This window comes from Chiloscyllium plagiosum, chromosome 25 (genome assembly GCF_004010195.1).
Source record: "Chiloscyllium plagiosum isolate BGI_BamShark_2017 chromosome 25, ASM401019v2, whole genome shotgun sequence".
NCBI lineage: Eukaryota > Metazoa > Chordata > Chondrichthyes > Orectolobiformes > Hemiscylliidae > Chiloscyllium > Chiloscyllium plagiosum.
The window spans coordinates 50,630,015-50,641,707 of record NC_057734.1 but is presented as its reverse complement, the minus strand read 5'-3'; the positions used below and the strand labels follow the sequence as shown (position 1 = coordinate 50,641,707).

The window sequence follows — 11,693 nt, the reverse complement described above, 5'->3', positions numbered from 1 at the left end:
CCCCTCCTTCACCCTTATTGCTGAACCCAATATCCTAAGCAGTTCTGATAAAAAATCCCCACCCAATGTAATGTCTGTGACTGATCACTTATTCATTTCGATGTGCTGTGCGTCGTCCTAGAAGTGGCTGTGATTGAGTTGTTGCGCTGGTGGGATTAAAGAGCTGTTGGCCAGCTGGGAGATGATACCCCACCCTGACTCCATTAAAGTTGCCCTCACTGTGTCGTAGCCTTTAAACCTGTCGCCATCATGCTTCTTAAAAAAACAAATGTTAGCTCCCCTGCCATTACAAACTGTCAGCCCATTTCCAAACTCCTTTTCCTCCCAAAATTCTTGAAAATGTTGTCCTCTGTAAACTTGCGTCCATTTCTCCAGAAACTTCATGATCAAATCCCTCCAGTCAGGTATTCCATGTTCACACAAGGACAAAATATCTCTTATCAGAGTCACAATGAATGACCCCTCCTCCTAGACCTACAGCCTTTCATACAGTGACCAAGCCATCCTCATCCACCACCACTCTCCTGTCACCTAGCTTGGTGGGACTACATTTGCCTGGTTCCATTCTTATTCACTGTAATGCTTAAGTGCTAACTCACAGCAAGACCTATTCCCTTGAAGCCTTGTCCTTGCTGACCTACACTGGCTCCTGGTTAGGTATTGCCTTGGTTTTAAAATTCTCAGCCTTGTTTTTAAATCCATGCATTGCCTCAGCCCTCCCTGTCTCCTCCCGGTCCCCTCCAGGCACACAAGCCTCTATACACTTCTAGGCTCCTCAGCATTTCTGATGTGAAATACTCCACCATTGTTGGCCAAGCTTTCAGCTGCCGTCATCCTAAACTCTATTCGCTCCCTGCATCCCTCTGCCCCTCAATCATGTTTTTCTTCTTTAGCATGCTGTTTAAAACCTAGCTTACACTGAAAGACTGGAGCGACTGGGCTTGTGTACCCTTGAGTTTAGAAGACTGAGAGGGGATCTGATTGAGGCGTATAGGATTATTAAAGGATTGGACACTCTGGAGGCAGGAAACATGTTTCCGCTGATGGGTGAGTGCCGAACCAGAGGACACAGCTTACAAATATGGGGTAGACCATTTAGGACAGAGATGGGGAGAAACTTCTTCACCCAGAGAGTGATGGCTGTGTGGAATGCTCTGCTGCAGAGGGCAGTGGAGGCCCAGTCTCTGGATTCATTTAAGAAAGAGTTGGATAGAGCTCTCAAGGATAGTGGAATCAAGGGTTATGGAGATAAGGCAGGAACAGGATATTGATTATGGATGATCAGCCATGATCATATTGAATGGTGGTGCAGGCTCGAAGGGCAGAATGGCCTACTCCTGCACCTATTGTCTATTGTCTATTGCATAGATCAGGTCAAGGTCATTTCACCAGGGAGGGGAGTCCAAAACTAGAGGGCATTAGTTTTAGGTTTTAGGTGAAAAGGAAAAGATTTAAAAGGAGTCTGAGGGGCAATTCTTTCACACAGCTGGTGCATATAAGGAATGAACTGCCAGAGGGGAAGTGGTAGAAATGAGTACAATTGCAACATTTAAAAGAAATTTGGACAGGAACATGAATAGTAAAGGCTGGATATGGCCAAATGCAGGCAAATGGGACTAGTTCAGTTTGGGAAACCTGGTCAGCATGGACGAGTTGGATCGAAGGGCCTGTTTCTGTGCTGTATGACTACGACTCTACATCACCATTACATACCTTCAGGCACACATTCACACATCTGCTTAACATGTTCTGTGAAGTTCACAGTTCGACAAAAATGATTGAGAATCAACGTCTGACCTGCTGTGATATAAGAGAGGCACTGCATTAAACACTTCAGAAATAATAAAGCTGGCTACAGATCACAAGATTAGAAGAATCATATCAGACTCAAAATGTTAACTCTATCTACAGATGCTGCCAGTCCTGCTGAGTTTCTCCAGATTTTCTGTCTCAGATTTCCAGCATCCACAGTGATGTTATTTACATGACAAAATTTATGAAGATATCCTAGAGCCCAACTATTTCTAATTTTTTAAAAGCGCTGTATTCCAACTTTGAAACAAAAGCCCCAAGGCCTTGCAAGCTGTTTACTTTATTGGCTTGAAACAGACTGCTTGTCATCTCTGTCTTAACCTCTGTACATTAAAAAAGGACAAAATACACCTCTTAAAGCCACAACATCATCATACCTCCTCCCTTAAAAACAAAATCATCAATATACAAAGATGGCTTCATTTTTAAAAAACCTCTTACTCTAATGGTACACTACAATACATGTACATTACATGACTCTAAGCATGCAAACATTCTCTACTACAGTCCACTTCAGTCCATTTATTCCACAACCGAACATCTTTATTTTCTGTCAACACAGCCATGACGATAATTGGCAATTACAGTCTCTCATCCTATCACGTGCATAATTTTCAAATTGAGTGGCCGCAATAATAAGCTCCATCTAAATAAGGGCTTATGATCAGTACTGGCAATAAGTGCTGAAATGTTGCAATGCCAACACCAAATTCAAGCTCTCTATCTCAATTTTGGAATATTTCTGTTGATGAATATTCAGCCTTTTGGAAAAATATGCATTAGGTCTTTCTATCTTCTCATCATAGTCTTGCAAGAGTACATAATCAAGGTCCACATTACTCGCACAGTTCTGCATACCTAGGTGTGGCTAACACAGCTTTCAGGTTGTCAAATGTCTTCTGACATTTTTCTGTCCAGTGAAATTTTCTGCACTTCTTCATCAAGTCAGTCAGTGGTGCAACCACACTGAAAATTTAGTATGAATTTTTGATCGGAACCACACAGTTCCAGGAATTGTGGTACTTACCTTTTTGTAAATGGTATGGGAAACCTTCCAATAACCTGTTTTCACATCCTGTGAGGTCATCTGTCCATGCCCAATAACATGGCCCAGGAACCTGACTTGGGCTTTTGCAAACTCATGTTTACCACTAAGCCCACCCCATTAAGTTAATCGAATAATTCTGCTACTGAAAACAAAAAATGCTGGAACTCACAGCAGGTCAGGCAGTATTCATGGAGAGAGACCAAGCTAACGTTTCAAGTTTAGATGACTTCTTCAGAGCTCTGAAGAAGAGTCACCAAGACTCAAAATGTTAGCTTGACCTCTCTCCACGGATGACACATGACTCGCTTTGATTTCCAGCATATTTTGTTTTAAGTTCGGATTCCAGCATCTATAGAAATGTTCCGGAATAATTCTATCAGATGCTCCAAATGTTACTTCCGTGGATGATTAAAAATCACCAGCTCTTCCATGCACACCACACAATTGGGAAATCCATAAACTGTCTGGCAAAGACAAATGTAGGTCCCTTGCAGTTAGAATTAAGTGAATTCATAATGGACTACAAAGAGATGGCAGACCAGTTGAACAAATACTTTGGATCTGTCTTCATAAATAATCTTCAGGAAATGTTAGGGGACAGAGGGTCTGAAGGAAATACTTATGAGTCAGGAAATGGTATTGGGGAAATTGATGGGATTAAAACCTGTTTAATCCCCAGGGCCTGATGGTCTGTATCCCAGAATACTTAAGAAAGTGGCACTCAAAATAGTGGATGCTTTATTGATCATTTTCAACAATTCTATAAACTCTGGAAGAACTCCAATGGATAGACTGGAGGCCTGTGACCAGTGGTATGCCACAAGGATCGGTGCTAGGTTCACTGCTTTTCAACATTTATATAAATGATTTGGATGTGAACATAGGAGGTTAGTAAGTTTGCAGATGACAACAAAATTGGAGGTGTAATGGTTAGCAAAGGTTACTTCAGAGTGTAATGATATCTTGATCAGATGGGCCAATGGGCTGAGGAGTGGCAGATGGAGTTTAATTTAGATAAATGTGAGGTGCTGCATTTTGGAAAACTAAATCAGAGCAGAACTTATACAATTAATGGTAAGGTCCTGGGGAATGTTGATGAACGAAGAGACCTTGGAGTGAAGGTTCACAGTTCCTTGAAAGTGGAGTCGCAGGTAGATAGGATAGTGAAGAAGGCGTTTGGTATGCTTTCCTTTATTGGTCAGAGCACTGAGTATTGGAATTGGGAGGTCATGTTACAGCTGTACAGGACATTGAGTAGACCATTTTTTGGAATGTTGTGTGCAATTCAGTTCTCCCTCCTATAGGAAGGATGTTGTGAAATTTGAAAAGGTTCAGAAAAGATTTACAAGGATGTTGCCAGGGTTGGGCGTGGGGCGGGGGGGGGGGTTGAGCTATAGGGAGAGACTGGATTGTCTGGGGCTGTTTTCTCTGGAGCGTCAGAGGCTGAGGGGTGACCTTATAAAGGTTTATAAAATCATAGACGGGAAAAATATACAACGTCTTTTACCTGGGATAGTGGAATCCAGAACTTGAGGGCATAGGGCTAGGGTGAGAGGGGAAAGATATAAGAAAGGACCTAAGGGACAATGTTATCAAGCAGAGGGTGGTGTGTCTATGGAATGAGCTGCTGGAGGAAGTGGTGGAGGCTGGTACAAATTACAACATTTAAAAGGCACCTGAATGGGTATATGAATAGGAAGGGTTTAAATGGAAATGAGCCAAGTGCTAGCAAATGGGACTAGATTAATTTAGGATATCTAGTTGCGTGAATGACTTGGACTGAAGAGTCTGTTTCCATCTCGATGACTGGATATGACATACAGTCATATCTCTAAGACTTATATAATTCCACTCTTTAAAAAAGGAGGGAGAGAGAAAAGGGGAATTATAGGCCAATTAGCCCAACATCAGTGGTCGGGAAAATGCTGGAGTTAATCATTAAAGATGTAATAACCGAGCATTTGGAAAGTGGTGACAGAATCGGTCCTAGTCAGCATTGATTCACGAAAGGGAAATCATGACAAATCTTCTGGAATTTTTTGAGCATGTGATCAGTAAAAAATGAGAAATCAGTAGATGCTGTTTATCTGGACTTTCAAAAGCTTTTGGCAGCGTTCCATATAAGAGATTCATAAGCAAAATTAAAGCTCATGTAGGTGATGACATGGATAGAGAACTGGTTAGCAGACAGGAAGCAGAGAGTTAAAATAAATGGCTCCTTTTCAGAATAGTAGGTGAGTCGAGGACTGCAGGGTTCAGTGCTGGGACTTTAGCTATTCACAATATACACTTACGATTTGGATGAAGGAATTGAGTGCCATGCTCAAATCTGCAGATGACACTAAGCTGGGTAGCAGTGTATACTATGAGGAGAATGCGAAGAGGCTGCAGATTGACTTGGACAGACTGGCTGAGTGGGCAAATGCAATATAATGTGGATAAATGTGAGGTTATCCATTTTGGTCACAAAAACAGGAAGTCAGATTATTATCTGAATGTTGACAGTTTAGGAAAAGGTGAGATGCACTGAGACCTGGGTGTCATGGTGGAACAGTCACTGAAGGTTGGCACGCAGGTGCAGCAGGCAGTGAGGAAAGCTAATGGCATGCTGGCCTTCATAGCGAGAGAATTTGAGTATCGGAGTAAGGATGTCTTGCTGCAGTTATACAGGGCCTTGGTGAGGCCACACCTTGAGTATTGTGTGCAGTTTTGGTCTCCTAGTCTGAGGAAGGACTTTCTTGTTATTGAGGGAGCCCAGCGAAGGGCCACCAGACTGATTCCCAGGATGGCAGGACTGACATATGAGGAAAGACTGGATTGACTGGGTTTATATTCGCTGGAATTTAGTAGAATGAGGGAGATCTCAGAGAAACATATAAAGTCCTGATGGGACTGAACAGGCTAGATACTGGAAGCATGTTCCCAATGTTGGAGAAGTCCAGAACTGGGGGTCACAGTATAGAATAAGGGGTAGGCCATTCAGGACTGAGATGAGTAAGAAGAGAGTTGTGAACCTGTGGAATTCTCTCTCACAGGAAGCTGTTGGGGCCAGTTCATTAGATGTATTCAAGAGGGAGCTTGTTGTCTAATTTAATTTGAGGATTGGTCAAATCAGAGTCCTCTGAAGTTGGTTCTTCACTCTGTGTTGTAACAAGTGATTCATTCTCCTTTTCCTTTCATTCCCTATCAAAATACTCTGACCATTTTCACATGATACACTCTGTGAGATTTCTTTCCTCTGACATTCTTATCAAATAATTCACTTCACTAAAGCTCCTTTAAATTTGATAAGCCCATTAAATCTTGCTTTTAAAGGTTCGACTATCACTGGAAGTAACCCTAATATTTCATCTCTACTAGCAAAATGACAAATTTATCATTTCTTATCTGTTTTCATTCTGACTCAATTTCTCCTTAATGAATTTTTGCGGTCCTCTCACCTCATGCCCAAGAACTAATTAAAATGGACTGAATTTGGTTGATTCATTTGGTGCATCCTTATGTGCAAAAAGTACAAATGGAATTCCATTATCCCAATCCTCTGGATAGTCTTGACTATAAGTTCTCAACATGGTCTTAAAGTTTGATGCCACCATTCTAAGGTTCCCTGTGATTCTGGATGGTACGCAGTGGATTTGCTTATTCCTAAGTTGTCCATAACTTCCCTAAATAATTTTGATGTAAAATTTGACTGTATTGATTGGACTGTATTTTTGTCGGTAGTCTGTATCTAGTGAAATATGTGAGGAACTCTTCTACAATCTTTTTAACTGTGATATTGTGTAATGGACTGGCTTCTGGAGATCTAGTGGACATATTCATTATGGACAACAAATACTTATTCCCACTTTTTGATTTAGGTAGGGGTCCTATACAATTAAAGACCCATGTGAAAGCTTCCTCAAATGGAGGAATAGGTATTAAAAGGTGCTGGCGTTACCACTGCTTGAGGTTTTCTAATTACCTGACATGTATGACATGCAAAATTCAACTCCATCTTTATGCAGCCCAGGCCAATAAAAATGTTTTTGTACTTTGGTTTCAGTTTTCCTTATCCCCAAATGACCTCCTACTGGTAATTTGTGTGCTATTAGCAATACTTCCTTTCTATAACCCAGCAGTAATACAAAGTGACGAACTTCTGCCCATTTTTCATACATTTGAATATGTGATGGTCTCTATTTCCTCACCAAGATGGTATTTTTAAGATAATGTCATTCTAGGATAAACAGATTCTTCTTCTATATATGCTTTTTGATACAACTGCATCAGTTTTTCAACTTTGTGTTGTAATTCACTTAATTTCTCTGAAGTAAAATGTCTACCTGTTTTTATTTTGCCTCAACTATTTGATCAATCATGGTCTCTGATAATTGTACTTCAATGTCTTTATCTCCAGGAGAAGATAGCAGTAGTCAGGTTCATAACAACGTGGCTGGCTCTGCTGTACAGAAGGGCGGGAAAAAGAGTAGAAGGGCTACAGCCATAGAGGATTCAATTGTAAGCGAGTAGATAGGCGGTTCTGTGGTCAAAAATGAGACTCCCGAATGGTATGTTGCCTCCCAGGTGCACTAGTCAGGGATATCTCAGATTGTCTGCAGGATATTGAATTGAATTGAATTGCCATGTGTCCTGAGGCACAGCGAAAAGCTTTGTCTTGCGGGCAATACAGGCAGATCCCATTGTTAAATAGCATTGATAAGTAAATAATAGGTAAACAGCAGCAAAAACAAAAACACAGGTGTAGGTGAATGTTAAGAGTTTGCGAGTCCATTCAGTATTCGAACAACAGTAGAGTAGGAACAGTTTCGAAACCAGCTGGTACAAGTGTTCAGGCTTCTGTACCTTCTCCCCGATGGTTGAGGTTGTAGAAAAGCATTGCCAGGATGGAATGGGTCTTTGAGAATGCTGGTGACTTTTCCTTGACAGCGAGCCCGGTAGATGGATTCTATGGATGAGAGGTTGGCCTTTGTGATTGTCCGGGCCGAGTTCACCACTCTCTGTAACCGTCTCCGATCTTGAATGGTATGGTTGCCATACCAGGTAGTGATACATCCAGACAGAATGCTCTCGATGGTGCACCTATAAAAGTTGGCAAGGGTAGTCACCGTCATGCCAAATTTCCTCAGCTGCCTGAGGAACAAGAGACATTGTTGGCCCTTTGTAACCAGTGCATCCGTATGAAGAGTCCAAGAAAGCTTGTTGTTGATGACCACTCCCAGGAGCTTGACACTCTTCACTCGTTCCACCTCTGTGCTGTTAATGTGTCGGGGCGGCATGAGTAGCATCCCGCTGAAAGTCAATAATGAGTTCCTTGGTTTTGTTGGCATTGAGATCTAGGTTGTTCTCAGTGCACCATTTTCCCAGGTCTTCCACCTCCCGTCTGTAGTCTGTTTCGTCGCCATCTGAGATTCGACTGACTATGGTGGTCTCATCAGCGAATGTGTAAATGGCATTAGTCTGGTACTTGGCGACGCAGTCATGGGTATACAGTGAGTACAGTAAGGGGCTGAGTCTGCACTCCTGTGGGGCTCCAGTGTTGAGTGTTAGTGAGATTGAAATATTGTGGGAGAGTGAACAGTCAGTTGTCATGGTGCATAGAGCCACCAATAAATAGGTAATAAATGGGATAGGGTCCTACAAGCCGAATTTAGGGAGATAGGAGCCAACTTGAAAAGTAGGACCTCAGAGGTAATAACTCTGGATTGCTACCAGCACCACTTGCTAGTCAGAGTAGAAATGAAAGAAAAGGCAGGATGGCTCGAGAGATGGTGCAGGAGTGAGGGCTTCAGAGTTTTGGGACATTGGGACTGGTTCTTGGGGAGGTGGGATTATTACAAATTGGACGGTGTACACTTGGGCAGGACTGGAACCAATGTCCTTGGGGGTGCTTTTGGTAACGCTATTGGGGAGGGTTTATACTAATTTGTCAGGGGGATGGGAACCAAATAAGGTTAGTGGAAGTAAGAAGGTAGTAACTAAAGCCTGTAAGGAACTAGATAATGAAGTCAGCATGACTAAGGGGAGAGTAGGCAGGGAGCAAATGATGAACACAAAGGGACTGCTGGTCTGAGGTGCATTTGTTTTGCTGCAAAAAGTGTAATAGGTAAGGCAGATGCACTTAGGGCTTGAATTAGTACCTGGGAATATGATGTTATTGCTATTACTGAGATTTGGTTGAGGGAAGGGCAAGGTTGGTAACTAAATATCCCAGGATACCGATGCTAGAGGCAGGATGGAGAGGGAGGTAAAAGATTTGGAGGAGTTGCATTACTGGTAAGAGGATATCATAGCTGTTCTGAAGGAGGCACTATGGAGGACTCGAGAAGTGAGTTAATATGGGCAGAGCAATAGGAAGGGTGTGGTAACAATGTTGGAGCTGTACTACAGGCTCATGACAGCGAGCATCAGATAGAGGTACAAATATGTAGACAGATTATGGAAAGATGTAGGAGCAACCAAAAGTGGTGGTGATTGGAGATTTTAATTTTCCCAACATTGGGATTCACTTAGTGTTACACGTCTAGATGAAGCAGGATTTGTGAGGAGCATCCAGGAGGGTTTTCGAGAGTAGCATGTAAATAGTCCAACTTGAGAAGGGGCCATACTGGACCTGGTGTTAGGAAATGAGCCCAACCAGGTGTTTGAAGTTTCAGCAGGAAATTAGTTTGGGAATAGTGATCACAATTTCATAATATTCATGGACAAAGACTAGAGTGGTCCTAAAGGAAGGGTGCTATTTTGGGGGAAGGCTAACTGTAGCAAAATTCAGCAGGAGCTGGGGAATGTGGATTGGGAGCAGCTTTTTGAGGGTAAATCCACATTTGATGTGGGAAGCTTTTAAAGAGAGTGCAGGACAGACATGTCCCTGTGAAAATGAGGGATAGAAATGGTAAGATGAGGGAACCATGGATGACAGGTGAAATTGTGAGACGAGCTAAGAGGAAAAAGGAAGGATATCCATAAGGTCTAGCTGTCTGAAAACAGATGAAGCTTTGGAAGAGTACCGGGAAAGTAGGACCGATTTGAAACAAGGAATTAAGAGGATTAAAAGGGGTCATGAAATATCTTCAGCAAACAGGGTTAAGGAAAATCCCAAAGCCTTTTATTCGTATATAAGGAGCAAGAGGGTAACTAGAGAAAGGGTTGGCCCACTCAAGGACAAAGGAGGAAAGTTATGTGTGGAGACAAAGAAAATGGGTGAGATTCTTAACGAGTACTTTGTGTCAGTATTCACCGAGGACAGGGACATGATAGATGCTGAGGTTAGGAACAGATGTTTGATTATTCTAGGTCAAGTTGGCACAAAGAGGGAGGAAGTGTTAGGTATTCTAAAAGGCATTAAGGTGGACAAGTCCCCGGGTCCAGATGGGATCTTTCACAGGTTACTGAGGGAAGCAAGAGAAGAAATAGCTGGGGCCTTAACAGATATCTTTGCACCATTCTTGAACATGGGTGAGGTCCCGGAGGACTGGAGAATTGCTAATGCTGTCCCGGTTGTTTAAGAAGGGTAGCAGGAATAATCCAGGTAATTGTAGACCGGTTAGCCTGATGTCAGTGGTAGGGAAGCTGCTGGAGAAGATGAAGAAGGATAGAAACTATTTACATTTGGAAGAAAATGACTTATCGGTGATAGGCAGCATAGGTTTGTGCAGGGACGTTCATGTTTTATCCACTTAATAGAATTCTTTAAGGAAGCGACAGTGTTGATTGATGAGGGAAAGGCTGTAGATGGACAGCAAAATTACAACATTTTGTAATTTTCCAGTGCGAGCAGCAGCGAAGGTAAGACCGTTTGGTTTTAAAAGTACTTACCGGTAGCGGGCAGCGGTGTTTTTTTTTTCTCTTTCACTCTCTCTTCACAGAAAGAGCGGGAGCACCAGGGGGAAGTGACGACGACCAGAGGGGCAGCCGGGAAGGAAAGCGGTGAGTATTTATACTCACCCTTCGAAGCCGCCGGTCATCTCCAGTGCGAGCAGCAGCGAAGGTAAGACCGTTTGGTTTTAAAAGTACTTACCGGTACCGGTAGTGTTTTGTTTTTTTTTCTCTTTCACTCTCTCTTCACAGAAAGAGCGGGAGCACCAGGGGGAAGTGACGACGACCAGAGGGGCAGCCGAGACACGGAAGCAGTTAGTGTAAGCTTACCTGGGTAGGTTTTTTCCCCCTTTAAAAGCGCGAAGGACCCTCCGGGTCCTGGAGGGGGAGGGGGAGCAGCCCGAAGTCGTGGTCCATATTGGCACCAACGACATAGGTAGGAGGAGTGCCGAGGATGTTAGACAGGCTTTCAGGGAGCTAGGTTGGAAGCTCAGAGTTAGAACGAACAGAGTTGTTGGCTCTGGTTTGTTACCCGTGCCACGTGATAGAGATTCGAGGAATAGGGAAAGAGAACACTTAAATGCGTGGCAACAGGGATGGTGCAGGAGGGAGGGATTCCAGTATTTGGATAACTGGGGTTCTTTCTGGGGACGGTGGGACCTCTATAAACAGGATGGTCTACACCTGAAACTGAGGGGCACCAGTATCCTTGGGGGGAGGTTCGCTAGTGCTCTTCGGGGGGGTTTAAACTAACTCTGCAGGGGCATGGGAACCCAGATTGTAGCTACAGGATGCAGGGCCTGGAGTGTAGGGAGGTGAGGAACATGGCATCAATTTCCAAGGAGGGTGCCTGTAAACAGGAAAGTGGCTTGAAGTGTGTATACTTCAATGCAAGAAGTATACGAAATAAGGTAGGTGAACTTGCAGCGTGGATTGGTACCTGGGACTTCGATGTTGTGGCTATTACGGAGACATGGCTAGAACAGGGACAGGATTGGCTGTTGCAGGTCCCAGGGTT

At 43.2% G+C, this 11,693-nt stretch overlaps 1 protein-coding gene across 1 annotated transcript in view; it reads right to left on the bottom strand.

Moving 5' to 3' along the window:
• The window catches only part of LOC122562491 (uncharacterized protein C22orf15), a 35,009-nt gene that overhangs the window by 13,840 nt on the left and 9,476 nt on the right, over positions 1 to 11,693 (bottom strand). The window contains exon 2 of the mRNA XM_043715326.1: positions 1,714 to 1,800. Within this exon, the coding sequence (XP_043571261.1) occupies positions 1,714 to 1,800 (87 nt within the window). The remainder of the gene's footprint in view (positions 1 to 1,713; positions 1,801 to 11,693) is intronic.